Raw genomic sequence first — 20,243 nt, forward strand, 5'->3', positions numbered from 1 at the left:
GAGAGTTTGCCAGCACACACCAAAAGCGCTATATATGACAGGGATAGCCTTATAATAAGTGCTCCCTGTATAGCTGCTTTTATAATATAATTTTTGCCACTATTTTGCCCCCCCTCTCTTGTTTTACCCTGTTTCTGTAGTGCAGTGCAGGGGAGAGACCTGGGAGCCGTCCTGACCAGCGGAGCTGTGTAAGGAAAATGGCGCTGTGTGCTGAGGAGATAGGCCCCGCCCCTTTTCCGGCGGGCTCGTCTCCCGCTCTTTAGTGTATTCTGGCAGGGGTTAAATATCTCCATATAGCCCCGGAGGCTATATGTGAGGTATTTTTTAGCCAAATAGGTTTTCATTTGCCTCCCAGGGCGCTCCCCTCCCAGCGCCCTGCACCCTCAGTGACTGCCGTGTGAAGTGTGCGGAGAGGAAAATGGCGCACAGCTGCAGTGCTGTGCGCTACCTTTAGAAGACTGAGGAGTCTTCTGCCGCCGATTCTGGACCTCTTCATGTTTCAGCATCTGCAAGGGGGCCGGCGGCGAGGCTCCGGTGACCATCCAGGCTGTACCTGTGATCGTCCCTCTGGAGCTGATGTCCAGTAGCCAAGAAGCCAATCCATCCTGCACGCAGGTGAGTTCACTTCTTCTCCCCTAAGTCCCTCGTTGCAGTGATCCTGTTGCCAGCAGGACTCACTGTAAAATAAAAAACCTAAGCTAAACTTTCTCTAAGCAGCTCTTTAGGAGAGCCACCTAGATTGCACCCTTCTCGGCCGGGCACAAAAATCTAACTGGCTTGGAGGAGGGTCATAGGGGGAGGAGCCAGTGCACACCACCTGATCGGAAAGCTTTACTTTTGTGCCCTGTCTCCTGCAGAGCCGCTATTCCCCATGGTCCTTTCAGGAACCCCAGCATCCACTAGGACGATAGAGAAATGGTTATTACAGATACATTAAAATTAACATAATACATTAGATTTGGGATATCCAAGTTATTCTCAAAACAGAGATATCATCAATATTACTACTACTACCACATTTTATTTATAGGGCGCCACAAGTGTTTCACAGCGCCGTACAAAGGACAGTACAGGGAGACAAACTTAGCATTACAGTAAATAATTAACAAAAATAGAGTACAGGTAACAAAGAGCACCACAATTCTCAAAACATAACAGCTTAGATGTAAGTAGCGAGTCAGTAATCATTGTACTACTTGGGGCTGGCGGCCGTAGATAGAGATGAGCCTTTACCAGGAGAGCTGCGAGTAAAAATGTGTCGAGAAGAGGGCTTTGACAACAAGAGAAAAGAGGGCCCGGCTCCTGAATAGCTAACAATCTAGTGGAGTGGGGCGACAGACAGGTGACATGAGGTGCAAGCAAGCGGGAGGAAGCCTGATGGCAGGATGCAAGCAAAGCAGGAGATGTTCAAGGCATGAGGCAGGTGGATGGAGGAGCAGCCTAAGGACTAGGTTATGCATTGGAAGGGTACGCTTAGATAAATAGGTGGGTTTTCAGTGCTCGTTTGAAGCTTTGCAAGGTCGGGGAGAGTCTAATGGAGCGGGGGAGTGCATTCCACTGAAAGGGTGCAGCACGGGCAAAATCTTGAACTCGAGCATGGGAAACCGTGACCAGGGCAGAAGAGACACAACGGTCATTGGCTGACCGTAGTGGGCGGGAGGGAGTATGAAGGGAGAGGAGGTTGGAGATGTAGGGAGCAGTGGAATTAGAGAGTGCCTTGTATGTGAGGGTGAGGAGTTTGAAGAGGATTCTCTATGGGAATGAATATTAAATATTATATATATATATATATATATATATATATATATATATATATATATATATATACATACATATATATACACACACACACATATATATACATACATATATATATATACATACATATACACACACACAGGCAATTTGCATATTGCCAGGTCAGGGAAGCCTGCAGCAGCGGCCAATACATTGGCAGTGTGAAAGGGGTATAAAAGGGTCTGACCCTGGAAATAACCTGGGTCAAAGGGGAGTGTAAACAGGGTCTGACCTGGTTTGCAACAGTGTCCAGAATCCCTGGTCAGATCTGTTTTGTTGTTGTTGAAAAAGTGGTATAAGAGACTGCTAGCAAAATGGTCAATGTTACACAAGTTTCTTAGACAGAAAAGGAGATAAAGCAAATGAGAGAACACCAAACTTGATTCAAAGGACAAGATTCAATTCTTTCTCCCCCTTCCGCACATGCCGCCAGCTATTCAATTGTTTCTGCCAATGGCCGTAATATCATCATTGAAGCTCGCTACTCCCGGGGGTGGAAAGATGAAATGCATGAAAAGAAACCTGTTTGGGCACACAAACGGGTCTTTTCATTTCACGCCTATTAGATTAGTTGGGTTTAGCTGCTTTACGCGGCTAAACCCGACAGCTATGGACGCGATATGCACAATAAATAGATCAATTGAAAATCACCCTACATTCTCACTTTACACTGGAGATCAGGTGCAATATAACAAATGAATCTCACCAAAAGACTCAGTCTTTATACACAAGTTTAGTTTCTATGGGGTCGATTCTATTCGGCAACTAATGAATAGCGCCGGGAATTAGCTCACGACGCTATTCAATTCAGCAACTAATTACCTGCAATTGTCGGGAATTCTTCTCTCATCCCCGGGGGATGAGAAGAGAAACCCGACAAAAGTGCTGCCTCGCGGCCGGCGCGAGGCTGATTCTGTCGGGAATCAGCCTCGCGCTGGGGAGTTAAGTCTGAGAATGCCCGTTCTCCCGACAATTCAACCTGTTTTGTCGGCGAGAACGGGCCATCGCCGACGTAACTAGTTGCTGAATTGAATAGCGTCGGGAGCTAATTCCCGGCGCTATTCATTAGTTGCCGAATAGAATCGACCCCTATATGTCCTATCCTGAGATTGGACAGAAAGTACTGAAGAAAAATAAGCTTCCTTGTTGCTGGACCAGAAAATTATTTATATATAGTTATACATGCATACACACGTAATAAAACTAAATGACTAATATCTTTAATTACGTTTCAAAATTATTATGTTCCTATATTAATTATCTCTGAAGATATACCGGGAGTTTGGAAAGTCCCTCTGCAGATCTCCATGGCAGCTTTGGGAGGTCAGAGTGGGACCAACACTTACTGTAGATAAGTATGCAAATTTTATTTCATGTAAATAAAGTATTAAAAACCAAATTATGTTGTCACACTACTTAGCACATGTTCTCTGTGGGGAGACTTGTGTAGCACAGTAACTGTGGATGCACTTTCCGAACTCCATGTATAAAGCTGAAGTTAAAGAGGACACCCTTTAATAGGTGAATGTGTACCTTGGGAACATAATGCACATGCAGGTCCTAACTAGTTTGTCTCTGGAACTGGAAATATTTGCTATTGCCAGACACGTGAATCACAACCCGCCCATCAAAACCCTGCAGGTAGCTTTGCTGTGATCTGTTGTCTATTGGTTATTACTGGAATCCATGGCCTAAAGGGTGGGTAAACTGACTCAGAGGAACAGTGCACATGCTCAGGTATGTGTGGATTTTCTGAGTCAATGACACACGACTTTGCCATGTGTCATTTCCTCCTCTTACTGATAAATCGGAGGACTTCTGTACACACTGACTCACTGCCAAGCTGCACTGTCTGATAACAGAGTGCATGCGCTCTCCTGCTGACTGTATACTTAGAGAGCACATTTACTACTCTGGTGAAAAGGGTGGAGAAAGGAAATGAACACAACAATGATACTAGTGTAGGTTTGATGTCATTCATGAATGTATTTATGTACAAATCTTATTATTTGCTTTAAAGCCAAAACATACAGTAAAGGGACAGGAAGCGGGACTACTTATTTGTATGCATTTTATACTATTACAATAATGCCAAGAACTAACTTTCTACAGAAACAAAAAATGCATGTTAAATCTGACCCTACAGTGGACAAAGCAACAGACAGTAACATACACACACACTCGTGTTTTTCATTTTATTATACTTTGTCGGGGGGAGTTTGTTTCCTGCGCCCCTAGCTCCTGGTCTAAAGTACCAGGAGCTATTCAACACTTTCATGGATTTCTGCTGGCACCCTGCTGTGGTGCAAGCACAAATCTGCCCAAAGGTGTGTTTTTGGGAACCTTAACAGCAGCTTGGCACTGGAGTAGCAGGTTTATGTGGCTATTCACCTGAATTTAGGATACGAGTGTTCGCCCTTGTTGAGACTAGCCACCCAAACAACTGAATAGTTCCGGTCACTTTAGACTGGATTTATGGGCGCCCAAAACAATTGAATTCCCCCCTTTGTATGCTTTCCACAACACAGATGTAAGCAGTCAAAAACACTACCACATTGCACTAATGAGAATGGTAACACTAGGAATAACGATTTGAGCAATTTACATGCATTTTAAAAAGGTGTAAATGCATTTTATAGTGCGATTAAGGCAGATGCAGAAAACTGGAAGGACATACAAATAGCCATTTCCATGAATCAGTAGAGACATACCAACATACATCAGCTGCAGTCTAAAGGTGCATATACACGGTGCGATTTTCCTATATATAGTCCATATCGCAGGAAAAGAATATAGTGCACATCGCTTGCGATGCTGATGCACGGACGGCATTGCAAGAAAAAAAAATAGACTGTGCAGGCAAGCCAACATTGACTATATCGGTGGTGCCGGGCACCGGCCACATCGCATGGTCAATGTCGGGTGCTATGCACATCACACCGTGTGTACGCACCTTTATGGCTTGGAGTGCTGTGCACAATATTGGCAATAGCAGGGAGAAACATTTAGGGAGCAGTCCGTTAGCGGCACCAACTGTTTATTCAACTAACACTGAGGATTTTTCCTTGCACGTCACAGAAGTGGGCAGGAAAGTCTGCAATGTGAGTTACCGTAAACAACAGCGATGTGTAAGCAGACCCACATTGAATATTTCTCTCAATGTTAATAAGAAAAACTTCACTTAGCTGGATACACACAGACAATATCTACCCGATCGATCGTTTCTGGACTAATCGGAATGACAAATTGGGCACATCGTTCAGTGCGTATGCCAGATTTTCTGGTGCATGCAGACGCTAGAGACTCTTCCCAGTCAGCACTGCTGCGCAGCCAATCAGGCAATAACGCTAGCGACCGCAGCATGTGGAATGGAGGGAAGAGCGATGTCGCCCAGACCTTCATTACATCACTTAATGGGCATGAGTAAATTCAAAAGACAGTTGAATAGCGCCGGGAATTAGCTCCCGGGGCTATTCAATACAGCGCATTGATAAGTCGGAGAATACATGTTCTTCCGGACTAAACAGGGTGTTTTGTCAGGAGAACCGTCATTCTCCGACTTAAGTATCCAGCGAGATGCTGTGTCTGCCGCGCTAAGGACAGAAATCAGCATTGCGCCGGCACTTTTGTCGGATTTCTGCTTGCACCCCTCCGGGGGTGCGAGAAGAAATCCCGTCGTCGGGTGTCACAGGACGCTGTATTGAATAGCCCCGGAAGGTAACTATAGGAGCTATTCAATTGTCTTGAACTGAATCGTGCCCCATATGTACCCAGAATCCCAGTGTGTGCTCAGCTTTAGATGCTTGCTAAAAATAAACGGTATGCAAAAAATATAAAAAATGGGAGCACTGAGATTTAGAAGTTCATGTAGAACAGCCCAACCTACTTGGTAACCTTCCAAGTCTTTTTCCAGGAAGTAACCTAATTAAAATAATAACCCTGGGAGACTTGTGTGATTACGTTGTACTAATTGACACACTTGATAAAATAAGACTGTACAGACCTACTTCCAGAGATGTGACTAAGTGGGTAACAGTACATTGCTAACTATTCTGTGCAAATAATACCAAGCAAGCTCATAACCAAGGTAGGAAAAGAACAAGTGCTCCAAATGCCTAATCAGGGGGGAGGGGAAGACAAAATCTAACCAGTAATTCTAGTTAATGGACATTCTGGTAAAATTATGATATGTTGGTGGTCTTCGGACAAAGTTATACATGTTCACAAATGACTTTCTGTACCAAGTACATCACACAGTTGCATAATTAAAAGGCACTGTGGCCACCGGTGCTCTGCCAACAACCAAATCTGAAACTACGTCTACAAGCCTTGTCAACTTTTTGCAACGGAGGTACAGTAATATAAATGGAGCATGAAAATGACAATTCTGCACACGGTACTCACAACTATTACAGGGAGCAGTCATTTCTTACACAACTGAGTTAGTGTACACAGAAACTTACCTCTAACGCAAGAGCGGTTTTATCATAAGCACATGGAACCCGTCTCTGTATAGCTTTAGCATAGATGGGTCCATTCTGCGTAGAAGGTAAGGGAGTGATGACGACGCCAGGAGGGGTGGAAGAGACAGGCAGAGGGCTGGGAGTCTGAGGCTGAGCATAGGCATGTGCAGGTTCAGGTATACCATAGCTGTTTGAATTCCTGTTTCCTATTTTCCCATGAAGCGATAGACGAGAAAGCTTCTCCACGTAAGGAACAGGGATCATACCAACACGACCGTCTTTGTTTCGGGCGCTCCACCATTGTTCCTCTGGCTTTTCTACAATCATTAAAATTTCACCTTTTTTAAAAGGAAGGTCCTCAGCATCATTACCAGGGAAATCATACAGAGTCCGCACGCACTCCAGGTTTTCCTCTGATGCAAGAACATTAGGAGCAGTACCTGGTGGGCTTGCGTACCTATTAAAAGAAGGGGAAAAACAAAAATAAATACAAGTTGGCATGGCTTAAATGCAGACAAAATAATACAAATAAGAAGTGACTGCATTCAGTAAGTATTTACTGTGAGAGATCACTTTTGAGAATTCCATATCAAGCAAGTATTAAAAGCTCAGTTGAATGCATGTATTATGAGCCAAATCCAAAGTAATCGCATTTAGTAAATGAGTTCAGCAAATAAGTACAGTATTTCTAAAGGCCAACTAATTAGATCAGCTAAACCCCAACTGTCCTCTTCATTCCCTTGCTTGTGTACCACGACAATTTGCCTGACAAATGTGATGCGATGCAGTGGCTACAGTGTACAGAGCAATACTCTGCAGTCTGGGGTATTGTTCTGGTAGTAGCCCAGCAACTACACAAGATTCACTAAGCACCCTAGTACCTATACTAGTATCACCTCCTATGGACATAACCGTTTCCAAATACCTAAATTCTATTGCAACTCAACAAGTTCAATGAAAAGGTGCTTCAGAAGTTCAATTACATAGAGAACTGATGTACAAGCGATAGAGTTATTAGTAATGGATAATCAGCATTATTAGCATCAAGGATGGCTAGGATTCTGGAACCAGAAAACTAAAATTACCAGATTGTTTTGTAAACCTAGGCAAAGCAGGGAATTAGCAGGACACCAAGAAAAGTGTGGAATTGGTTGAAAACATACCAATGTCCGTCAAGTAGGCCAGTAGTTATAACCACTGAAATAGACAAGTCTCATCATCACAAAATGTCCAATCCACACTTAATTGTAACCATCACTGCAGTTTAAGCAATAGATACTAAAGTACTTATAATAGCTATGTGGGCAACAGCAATCACCCCCTCTCTACATTTTGCAATTGTCACTTAAGAAGCAAAGCAGTGACCATGCACTAGAGGGTCTATGTACTAAGCCTTGGCGAGTGGTAAAGTGGGGAGAGAGCAAAAGTACCAACTACTGTATTTTTTTTTAAAACCCAGCCTGTAACATGGCAGTTAGGAGCTGACTCTCTCCACTTTATCCCTATCCAAGGCTTAGTACATCTTCCCTTTTATAAACCATGCAGTCCATTCATCAGACACCGGCTCTAATATGACAAGCTCATCCCTGGCTGTCAGCAGCAGGCTCCATAGAGAAGCCCTGGAGGTAGAGGCTCGGGCACGTCCGATGTGCAGAAGCGCAGCCAGCACTGGGCACATGTGAACGCCTGATCCGGGTAACAGCACAGCTGGGTGGCTCTGACATGTGTAACCCGGGGATCTGCTCAGGTGCCCAGGGGCTCTGAACCATTCCCCCCGCCTCCTCCCCAGCAGCAGGCACACTCCGGCAGCTCACCTGGACGCCGGCTCGATGAGGGTGGTGGTGTCCAGGTAGTGGATCTTGTAGAAGTCCAGCAGAGCAGGCAGGTTGTCGAACTCCTGGTCCCCGATCTTAAAGCGGCGGCCGGGCAGCGAGTTGATGATGTAGTGGGAGACCCGCGAGTTCTCGGACACGGACAGCACGTGATCCCCGGGGCAGGTGGACGAGTCCCGGACCAGGAATACGCCGTGCCGCTGCCCCTGCAGCCGAGACTGGGCCTCATGCCGGGACACGGGGCCGAAGTACCAGCTCGAGCGGTCCGACGAATCGAATCGGGCGGACGACATGGTGCGTGCAGCCGCCGGGGATGATCGGAGATAGCGGGTGTGAGCGGGGATGGGGGGGTGTCACAGGGCGGCGGCTCACTGGCGGACTGCTCTGGGTTCCATGGCAACAGCGGAGGCAGCAGGTCCCGTCAGGCCCGCGCGGTCTGTGTGCAACCCAACTTGTGTCCCCTCCCTGCGCTACTCTACGAGACTAGTACTGGGGAGACAAGGAAGATGGCGGAGAGACTGCGGGCTTTCACATACAGCCAACCGGATGCGCGTCACAGCCAATAGGAGGCCGGTGCATGATAGTCACAGTGCCCCTCTGCTCGGAGTGGGGAGTGTCTCTGCCTACTATTGGCTATCGCTCCTGTCAGTTTATATTGAACAGACGTGAACGCGCTTTTTCATATGGTCGTACAATCAGCACCTTAGTAATTCAACCAATCAGGTGGGACCGCCGGCTGACGTCAATGAGCGCTCCTGCTCGACCAATACAGCTTTATTGGACACCAGTCCCTGCAGGGTGTTCTGAGCTTCTGACGCCAGTAGCACACATCGATTACATCACTCTATATATTTAGCTGGTCAGAGATAATCCTATAAAGGGGTTACTCTATAAACCTTAATGAAGTCCGTTTGTATTGTAAGTGCAGTAGTTCTCTAAAAGTTCTATAGTTTGATTGTAAATATAATTTAGGTGTCACTCATTGTTTCCCCAATAATATCTCCTACAATTAAAAGTGATTTTGGTTTTATTTATTCCATTAATATAAACAAAAAGTGCACTCAAATTTAGGGTAAATTTAAATTTATTGCCCCAGCCAGCTGCTGCTGCTGATGCTATTGGTGTTTCATTTCTTGTTACTGGACCAGGTGTGGACTATTATTCCAGCTAACGACTAAACTGTTGAGGACTGTACACAAAATATTTTGGACCCGTCAATAAAATATGGGTACTTGTGTACTTTACAGCCTCATTACCTTATTATATAGAACTTTTGGGAGCCAAAATCTAGAAATATCTTCTAAAATCACTTCGCAAGGATCACGGTTATTTAGGCTAGTCCTCCACATAAATTTTTTTGGTGTCGTTTTCTTTGTAAAGCGACCGGGAACCGCAATTAGTGCACCGTATCCGCTCACCTCGCTGCTCTCAGCAGAGATTACGATCCATGTGGACTACGATTGGAAATAGTAAAGTATGAAACAGTTAGAATGAAAATCTGGTAATGGATTAGAACAAATCACAATTGACCAGATGCTCCAAAACACTGGAAAATGAAAAAAAAAACCTTTTGTACAAATTGGTTAAATCCAGACTTTACCCAATTTGTCCAAATACCATGTTTTGTCCACTTTCCAGTGTTGGGGACCAAATGGTCAATTGTCATTTGCTCTAATCCATTACCAGATTTTCATTCCAACCACTGTGCTGCAGGCTGCATGAGCAGTCAACTCTGAATCAGCCCCGGTACCCTTTATGGATAAAGCACGCAGCTGTCAGTGACCCGTGTGCTGTTCTAGAGAGCTCGGGGGGAACTAACCTGCAGCAAAAGAAGAATTGAATCAAGTGAGATACTGAAAGCATAACCATGCCTTGTAAGTGATTGCACCTTTAAAAAAAACCCTCCCATAAAGCATCCCGCACCTCCGCCGATCTCGGACTCCATTACAGCCCTCCGTATATAGGAAATGTTTGAGAGAGCCACTGAGTGCTCCAAAAAGACGAAAGGAAAATATTTGGAGACTTATATGTTCTAAATAAACAATTAGAACAGACATCTAATACCCCTTTCACACCGCCAATGCCGGATCCCACCAGGGAATTGGAAGCGGGTCCTTCCCGGGTGGGATCCGGCGCTGGCAGCTGCTGCCATAGCATCGGGGGGGCTGGGAGATGAGCTCATCTTCGCGCCGCCTCTCCCTATCTAGTAAACAGGGCCCGGGTCGCATCGACCCGGGAGCCCGTTTACGCAGCCACTGACCTGGTATTCAGCCCGGGTATAACACTGCTTTATACCCGGGTTGAATTGCCGGGTCAGGCAACTCGCGATTTCGGCAATGCCCCTTTCACACCTCACGCCGACCCGGCATATTGCCGGGTCGATAACGGGTTATTTGTGCAGTGTGAAAGGGGTATAATCAAGTTATCTCTGAAGTGTTTTTTCTTTTGGAATGAAGCAATTTGTCCCACATTTTGTCAAATTTAGACTCCGCTTTTCAGGTCATATATATGTGTTTCCCATGAAGCAACTGTAGAGATAACTAGGGATTTCCAAACCCTAAAATCAGGACCTAATTGCAGCATCCTGGTTCTTGCTATAACCATCTTTGATAAGGCACAAAGATTGAAACATATTGGGTAGTGTACTTATATAATACATCAGGAGGCAGAATTCCAAGAATACACACTCTAGGGCAGGGATTGGGAACCTTCGGCCCTCCAGCTGTTTGTTGAACTACACGTACCAGCATCCCTTGCAACAATTTTGCTATTTGGCCATGCAAAAACTGTTGCAGGGCATGCTGGGATGTGTAGTTCAACAACAGCTGGAGGGCCAAAGGTTCCCCATCCCTGCTCTAAGGGATATATTTACTCAAATGCAGGTGTTTAGAAGTGCAGATGTTGCCCATAGCAACCAATCAGAATCTAGCTATTATCTTCTAGAAGGTGCTAGATAAATGTTAAAAGTAGAATCTGATGGCTGTTATGGGCAATATCTCCACTTCTAAACATCCGTTCTTTAGTAAATATACCCCTAGGTAGTAATAGAGAAGAGGAAATTCAAGTATTGGCAATGGTCTGAGTAATGCTATTCTAAAGGACACGCACCAGAGAACATTCCCATAGTAGATGCCAAAAAGTGCCATATGTGAGGTTACATTTAGGACAAGTCTTACTGGCTGCTTTTGCATGTATCCCACAATTGTTAGACGGCTTTATTTTTACACCACAATTCATATTTCAGTGTGAACACCCCACCCATATATAAATCTCTCTGCACGTTACATCTGACCCACCTGCAGTGCAGCATGATTTTGCCTAGTTGCTTGCTGTTTTGGTTTACTTACAATCATGAATCAGGCCAATAGTGGGTGCAGTGTCAAAAAAGGACAAGATGTCTTGGCAAAATGACTATGATCTAATGCCCCCTACACACTCGGCGATCTTGCACCTCTTTTTTCTTTCATTTATCTTTGCATCATGTGCTGTTTGGGAACTATTTTTTGAAGTGCTATCCTGTCTGACACTGCAGTGCCACTCCTAGATGGGCCAGCTGTTTGTGTCGGCCACTTGGGTCGCTTAGCTTAGCCATTCAGCGACCTTGGTGCACCTCTTTTTTTCTTTGCATCATGTGCTGTGTGGGGGCTATTTTTTGAAGTGCCATCCTATCTGACACTGCAGTGTCACTCCTAGATGGGCCAGGTGTTTGTGACAGCCATTTGGGTTGCTTAGCTTAACCATCCAGCGACCTTGGTGCACCTCTTTTTTTTTTTGCATCATGTGCTGTTTGGGGACTATTTTTTAAATCCTGTGCAAACTGGAGGGCAGGGGTAGCAAGTCTGCGCTGTATAGGACTGAGACAGCTGGCCGTGTGGAGAGTGCCAGAGCTCCCTAAGGGCTCAGTACAAAAGTGCAAAATGAAAAAAGGGGGTGTGTTCTCTCTACAATGGCGCTGGTCTCTCTTATGGTAACCTATGTATGTGGATAATACCCAGGTGTGAAAGTGTATGTTGAAACACACTGGTATGGTAAATAAAATGGAATTTAATACAATACTAACATGCAATGTCTAAAACGGAAACTGAGGAACATCATCGCAGAATGGCTTACCTTAATTGGACTCTCCTGGGGATTTGTGACATCGGACAACGCCATACAAGCAATACATAAAAAAAAACAAGTGGACTGGGAACAGGCCATGCAATACATAAAAAAACCCAAGTGGACTGGGAACAGGCCATGGATGACTGCTGTGATATTTCATCTTCCTCGCAAAGGACTGTTGGACAGTCAATTGCTTACTGGAAGTAGTACAAATGGTCTTCCGACTTCCCCTCTGGGATGACGATCGACTCCCAGCAGCAACAACAGCAGCGCCAGCAGCAGTAGGCGTTACACTCAAGGATGCATCAGAGGAATCCCAGGCAGGAGAGGACTCGTCAGACTTGCCAGTGACATGGCCTGCAGGACTATTGGCTTTCCTGTCTAAGGAGGAAATTGACACTGAGGGAGTTGGTGGTGTGGTTTGCAGGAGCTTGGTTACAAGAGGAAGGGATTTAGTTGTCAGTGGACTGCTTCCGCTGTCACCCAAAGTTTTTTAACTTGTCAATGACTTCTGATAAATGTGCTCGTATACGGGAGGATGTTCCTAGGTTGTTAACGTCCTTACCCCTACTTATTACAGCTTGACAAAGGCAACACACGGCTTGACACCTGTTGTCCGCATTTCTGTTAAAATAATTCCACACCGAAGAGGTGATTTTTTTTGTAATTTGACCAGGCATGTCAATGGCCATATTCGTCCCACGGTAACAGGTGTCTCCCCGGGTGCCTGACTTAAACAAACCACCTCACCATCAGAATCCTCCTCGTCAATTTCCTCCTCAGCGCCAGCAACACCCATATCCTCATCCTGGTGTACTTCAACAGTGACATCTTCAATTGGACTATCAGGAACTGGACTGCGGGTGCTCCTTCCAGCACTTGCAAGGGGTGTAGTATGGCTGACCGGCGGTCAGGAGACCGCCGGTCAGCTTACCGACGCCGGGATCCCGGCAGCATACCGACGCCGGGATCCCGGCGGGGAGGGGCGAGTGCAGCAAGCCCCTTGTGGGCTCGCTGCGCTCGCCACGCTGCAGGCTCGGTGGCGACCTGCGGTCGCCACGGGTTCTATTCCCACTCTATGGGTGTCATGGACACCCACGAGTGGAAATAGTCCCTGTTGGTCGGCATGCCGACCATCGGTATAGCGAGCCGTCGGGATGGCGGAGGAGGTCATGTGACTGTCGGTCAGCTGACCGGCGGTCACATGAATACCACCCCTTGCAGGGGGCATGCAAATGGTGGAAGGCGCCACCTCTTTCCGTCCAGTGTTGGGAAGGTCAGGCATCGCAACCGACACAATTGGACTCTCCTTGGGGATTTGTGATTTAGAAGAACGTACAGTTCTTTGCTGTGCTTTTGCCAGCTTAAGTCTTTTCATTTTTCTAGCGAGAGGATGAGTGCTTCCATCCTCATGTGAAGCTGAACCACTAGCCATGAACATAGGACAGGGCATCAGCCGTTCCTTGCCACTCCGTGTCATAAATGGCATATTGGCAAGTTTACGCTTCTCATCAGACGCTTTTAATTTTGATTTTTGGGTTATTTTACTGAACTTTTGTTTTTTGAATTTTACATGCTCTCTACTATGACATTGGGCATCGGCCTTGGCAGACGACGTTGATGGCATTTCATCGTCTCGGCCATGACTAGTGGCAGCAGCTTCAGCACGAGGTGGAAGTGGGTCTTGATCTTTCCCTATTTTACCCTCCACATTTTTGTTCTCCATTTTTTAATGTGTGGAATTATATGCCAGTAATATATATAAATAGCAATGGCCTACTGTACCGTACTGCTATATATATATATATATATATATACTGGTGGTCACAGCAAAATTCTGCACTGTCCTCCTACTATATACTGCGCACAACTAAAATGCAGCACAGGTATGGATGGATAGTATACTTGACGACAGCGCCGTAACTACCTATGTGCCAGGTGTGCCTGGCACACAGCGCAGTTACACTGAGGGCGCATTGGCGAGCGGCATGTAATGAGTCAAATTGACTCATTACATGCCGCCACTGCTGGGTGCCGTGCGCCGCGCTGGAGGGAGAGCAGCGCTGGAGGCAGAGAAGGAGGGAGGGGGACTTGAGCCGCAGCAGCGCTATGTCATTGGTAGCGGTGCCGCTGCAGCACTCCCCTCTCCTTCTGTATTGGCTGCCCGGAGCTGCTGTGAATGCTGGGATGCGGTTCCCTCATCCCAGCATTCTCAACAGCGACCAACCAATACGGAAGGAGAGGGTAGCGCTGCAGCGGCGCCGCTACCAATGACATAGCGCTGCTGCGGCTCAAGTCCCCCTCCCTCCTCCTCCTTCTCCACTGTGGCTGACTGGGATCTCTGCCAGCACGAGGAGCCTGAGAGATGGTAAGTATATAGCTCTCTCTTTCTGTCTCTCTCTGTCTCTCTCTCTTTCTCTCTCTCTCCCCTTCTGTCTCTCTCTCTCTTTTTCTCTCTCTCTCTGGTGTCTGTCTGTCGCAATGTGTAAAAAGGGGGACTGGCTGCCGCAATGTGTAAAAAGGGGGACTGGCTGCCGCAATGTGTAAAAAGGGGGACTGGCTGCCGTAATGTGTAAAAAGTGGGACGCTGTCTGCCGTAATGTGTAATAAGGGGGACGCTGTCTGCCGTAATGTGTAATAAAGGGGACGTTGTCTGCCGTAATGTGTAAAAAGGGGACGCTGTCTGCCGTAATGTGTAAAAAGGGGGACGCTGTCTGCCGTAATGTGTAATAAGGGGGACGTTGTCTGCCGTAATGTGTAAAAAAGGGGATGCCGTCTGCCGTAATGTGTAAGAAGGGGGACTGTCTGCCGTAATGTGTAAAAAGGGGGACGCTGTCTGTCGTAATGTGTAATAAGGGGGACGTTGTCTGCCGTAATGTGTAAAGAAGGGGATGCCGTCTGCCGTAATGTGTAATAAGGGGGACTGTCTGCCGTAATGTGTAAAAAGGGGGACGCTGTCTGCCATAATGTGTAAAAAGGGGGACGCTGTTGCCGTAATGTGTAAAAAGGCACGCCTTCTGCCGTAATTTGTAAAAAGGGGCTCTATCCGGTGTAGTGGCTCTACTGTGCAGCGTAATTTGAATAATGGAGACTACTATGCACCGTAGTATGAATTGGCATTTTGTGGCCACGCCCCTTCCCCACAAAGCCACGCCCCTATATATTTTTGCGCACCTGCGGCGCGCACTGCTCCTGTCTTGCGTAGCGGGGGGCGCCAATGCCATTTCTTGCACACAGCGCCAAAATACCTAGTTACGGCGCTGCTTGACGACACAGAGGTAGAGCAGTGGACTACTGTACCGTACTGCTATATATATATACTGGTGGTCACAGCAAAATTCTGCACTGTCCTCCTACTATATACTGCGCACAACTAAAATGCAGCACAGGTATGGATGGATAGTATACTTGACGACACAGAGGTAGAGCAGTGGACTACTGTACCGTACTGCTATATATATACTGGTGGTCACATCAAAATTCTGCACTGTCCTCCTACTATATACTGCGCACAACTAAAATGCAGCACAGGTATAGATAGATAGTATACTTGACGACACAGAGGTAGAGCAGTGGACTACTGTACCGTACTGCTATATATATATATATATATATATACTGGTGGTCACAGCAAAATTCTGCACTGTCCTCCTACTATATACTGCGCACAACTAAAATGCAGCACAGGTATGGATGGATGGTATACTTGACGACACAGAGGTAGAGCAGTGGACTACTGTACCGTACTGCTATACATATATACTGGTGGTCACAGCAAAATTCTGCACTGTCCTCCTACTATATACTGCGCACAACTAAAATGCAGCACAGGTATGGATGGATAGTATACTTGACAACACAGAGGTAGAGCAATGGACTATTGTACCGTACTGCTATATATACTGGTGGTCACAGCAAAATTCTGCACTGTCCTCCTACTATATACTACAATGCAGCACAGATATGGAGCGTTTTTCAGGCAGAGAACGTAGATATTTTCAGCACATTGAGCACAGATATTTGCAAGCACACTGAGCACAGATATTTGCAGCACACTGAGCACAGATATTTGCAGCACACTGAACACAGAAACTGAGAGAACGCAGCCACATCCTCTCGCTATCATCTCCAAAGCACAAGTGAAAATGGCGGCGACGCGCGGCTCCTTATATAGAATACGAATCTCGCGAGAATCCGACAGCGGGATGATGACGTTCGGGTGTGCTCGGGTTAACCGAGCAAGGCGGGAAGATCCGAGGCTGCCTCGGAACCGTGTAAAATGGGTGAAGTTCGGGGGGGTTCGGATCTCGAGGAACCGAACCCGCTCATCACTACTAAAGACTCCTATGGTGCATGTGTACTACAGAGTATACTAACAGAGGCACTGATGTGATTAAGACTCACGGTAGCAGAGAGGTCTTGGAAAAGTGTTGGGCATTCCTGGGTGCTTACCGGGATGTGGCTAAACAGATGCCCGGAGATGGTCCATCATATGAGCGTGTTATGGAAGTGCCGCGGGTGGTCACTGAATTATTTGCATAATTAGATGCAAGAGGTCATACTCAGATGGTAAATCTGCACGTCACCAATGGCGGCATCTACAGATACACCAGGCGGTATATCGCGTGTACAGATGCTGAAAGTGGGCATTTCAGTTGTTGCGTATTCATACACTGTGGTAAGGACTTTGTAGCACCGTTTGCATAAAGTCGCAGAATAAAGTCGCAGACATACAAAGGCCAATAGATGCAGCCCCCTCTGAATCAGGCCCAGTCGATAGGGATAGGGTGAATAAACTGGAATCAAATTTTCTGAGTCTTTCATAGGGGACACTGGGATGCAGCTTTACAGCAGGTATAGATGGGGCCCATGGAGCCGGTGTGGCTGGCTCCTGCCCCCTATACCCCTCCCAACAGCCAGTTTTAGAAAAGGTGCCTTTTACATTCAGCAACAGGCTCCTCTGTGCCTGCTACAAGGGAGCTAACGGGGGGACCCGTTCCCACCTCCTGAGGTCGGCGCCCAGGTCCCCGGATGCTAGGGACAGGCCCAACGACAGGAGGGGCCAAAGGGGACACCCGTCCCGGGCCCCCGACGTTGTGGGGGCCCCAAGGTCCAACGGCAGCATGTAATACAGGTTGAGTATCCCATATCCAAATATTCCGAAATACGGAATATTCCGAAATACGGACTTTTTTGAGCGAGAGTGAGATAGTGAAACCTTTGTTTTCTGATGGCTCAATGTACACAAACGTTGTTTAATACACAAAGTTATTCAAAATATTGTATTAAATGTCCTTCAGGCTGTGTGTATAAGGTGTATATGAAACATAAATGAATTGTGTGAATGTACACACACTTTGTTTAATGCACAAAGTTATAAAAAATATTGGCTAAAATTACCTTCAGGCTGTGTGTATAAGGTGTATATGTAACATAAATGCATTCTGTGCTTAGATTTAGGTCCCATTACCATGATATCTCATTATGGTAGGCAATTATTCCAAAATACGGAAAAATCCCATATCCAAAATACCTCTGGTCCCAAGCATTTTGGATAAGGGAGACTCAACCTGTAGAGTAAAATAATTATATAAACTTCGGCATCACGCCAGCCGCGGGCCGCCCGGTGTAGTTAAAAGTACTCAGTAACTGACCTTTTTTTTTTCAGCGCCCCCACCACCGTGCACTGTGGTCACCACTCACTGTCCCCAAGCCCAGCCCCAGGTCAGCTATCACACAACGCTGTGTAAAAAGGGGAACTGCCTGCCATAATGTGTAAAAAGGGGGACCCTGCTGCCGTAAAGTGTAAAAAGGAGGACTCCGCCTGTCGTAATGTGTAAAAGTGAGCTCTGTCTGATGTAATGCATAAAAGGAGCTCTGTGGTCACACCCCTATATTTTTGGACTGATTTGTATATCTGGGGGGGGGGGGGGGGGGGGGGCACCACAGGGATATCAGTGTACTGGGCCCCAAGATTTCTGTTGCTGGCCCTGGCTAGGGACTTAGGTCCCTGGGTGCTTCGACACAGTCGCACACGGCTGTGCTCTTGAGTCCCTGCAGCCAGCCATAGCACACCGGCTAGCAGGCTGAAAACGACAGCAGTGAGTATAACCCCAGGGTCTCTATTAGAGGGACCATGGGGGAATACTGCAGCATGTTGCTTGCTACAGCCTTCAGCAGTAGCGGGTGCGGTGGGTGCGATCCGCCACACGCACACCGCTACATGACCCTACCCCAGTGGCATATTTTAAATGAACATAGCGGTGTGCGGCTTGCCTAATAGCCTGCTCCCGGCTCAGACAGAAAGGGGAGGCAGAGCTTCTCACTGCAACCCTGTTCCTTTCACTTCTGCAGGAGGAGGAATACACGCGGGGAGCAGCGGCACAACAGTACTTGTTACAGCTACAGAGACAGGTTTTTTTACAGTAGGGCTGACGGATTCAAGGGAGATATATATATATATATATATATATATATATATCTGTATAGCAACCCAGCTTTCTACATTAACTTTATATACCACTACTGGAATGCCAACTGAGGGAAAAAACCTGATGTCCAAACATACACAATACCGGAAGTTAAACGACGGCTTTGGAACGCAAACATAGGAAATGGAACAACTGTGGAACGCATATTATACCGGAAGTACGACACAACCTTGTAGTTTTCAACCTCCTTAAATAGACGGGATGATGCCGGGTGGATTCATCTGACATCCTGAGGAAGCCTTACCCAAGGCGAAACGCGTCGATTTCAGATCAATCGATCCTGCACACTGCCGCTCAGCGCTGAGAACGGCTCACGCAGGGTCTCCGCCGGCGGACTCCGGACCTACCCGTCATAGGGGAACAACACGCCATTGGACTCGTACCCCATTGAAAAAGGACTCCAGCCACAGGGAATGCTGAGGTAATCTCCATTTTTGATGCATGATATGCACACATCCTTCCGGACCGTATTTGAACTTGCATGCATCTATAAGGCAGACTGAGTCTAGCACGGACGTGTGATCTCCTTTTCTCATCCCTCACCTATACACTGCCAATAGGGGGCTGCTCCTACAAAAACCGTGTATCATAAAGACAGAGAGGATAAGCCGCCAAACAGTGCACTTTCCCTGATTGCCCATACGTTCCACCAGCCCATATATATGCTCAGCTCACGAGAATAGACTGTGGACATACGGGCTTCAGCACCTTATGTGTTTGTGTTTTATGTAGTGTGTCTTATGTTTACCGGTAATAGGTGTCATATTGATATTTATAACCCCTCCTTTTTAATTTCTACCATATGGTGTTTTTTGCTGAACAGTATCCATAGACAAACCACAAGGGATTCTTTGAGTCATATTATACTGTACATAATGCCTTTTATGAATTTTTTCTTCTAGAATAAAGCGATTACCTTTTAATATACATGTCACGCCGCCGCCCCGGGCCCCTTACTTACCTCTCCGGGCGCGCTGGTCCTCTCTGCGGCCGTCCTCGGCCCGGCGTCTGACGTCATCAGGCACTTCCCACCAACCAGCTGGTGGTGGGAAGTATAAATTCAGGCACCAGGAACTGCATCAGTGCCTGGGTATCATCAGTTCCCCAGGAGTGGTGATCGCCAGACCTCCGTGCCTCCAAGCACCTCCGTGCCTCCGAGCATCTCCGTGCCTCCCAGCACCTCCGTGCCTCCCAGCACCTCCGTGCCTCCGAGCATCTCCGTGCCTCTCAGCACCTCCGTGCCTCCGAGCATCTCCGTGCCTCCGAGCACCTCCGTGCCTCCGAGCATCTTCGTGCCTCCGAGCACCTCCGTGCCTCCGAGCATCTCCGTGCCTCCAAGCGCCTTAGCGCCTCGAAGCACCTCAGTGTCTCCACGCGCCTCCAAGCACCTCAGTGTCTCCAAGCGCCTCCAAGCACTTCAGCGCCTCCCTGCACCTCAGTGCCTCCAAGCACTTCAGCACCTACAAACACTTCAGTGTCTCCAAGCCCCAGCGCACGTAAACGCAGTTGTGCCTCCAGCACTTGGTATTCTTCTCTGATTCACCAGCACCTTTCAA

General features: G+C 47.0%; 1 protein-coding gene across 1 annotated transcript in view; it reads right to left on the bottom strand.

The window, feature by feature from the left end:
• Positions 1-8,679, bottom strand: part of CRKL (CRK like proto-oncogene, adaptor protein) — a 28,278-nt gene extending 19,599 nt beyond the window's left edge. The window contains exons 1-2 of the mRNA XM_063913015.1: positions 8,075-8,679; positions 6,261-6,717 (exon numbers count right to left, since the gene is read on the bottom strand). Of these exons, the coding sequence (XP_063769085.1) occupies positions 6,261-6,717; positions 8,075-8,385 (768 nt within the window). The 5' untranslated portion in view covers positions 8,386-8,679. The remainder of the gene's footprint in view (positions 1-6,260; positions 6,718-8,074) is intronic.
• Positions 8,680-20,243: the final 11,564 nt, after the last annotated feature.

The sequence above is a fragment of the Pseudophryne corroboree genome, chromosome 1, assembly GCF_028390025.1.
Source record: "Pseudophryne corroboree isolate aPseCor3 chromosome 1, aPseCor3.hap2, whole genome shotgun sequence".
In the NCBI taxonomy this organism is placed as follows: Eukaryota; Metazoa; Chordata; class Amphibia; order Anura; family Myobatrachidae; genus Pseudophryne; species Pseudophryne corroboree.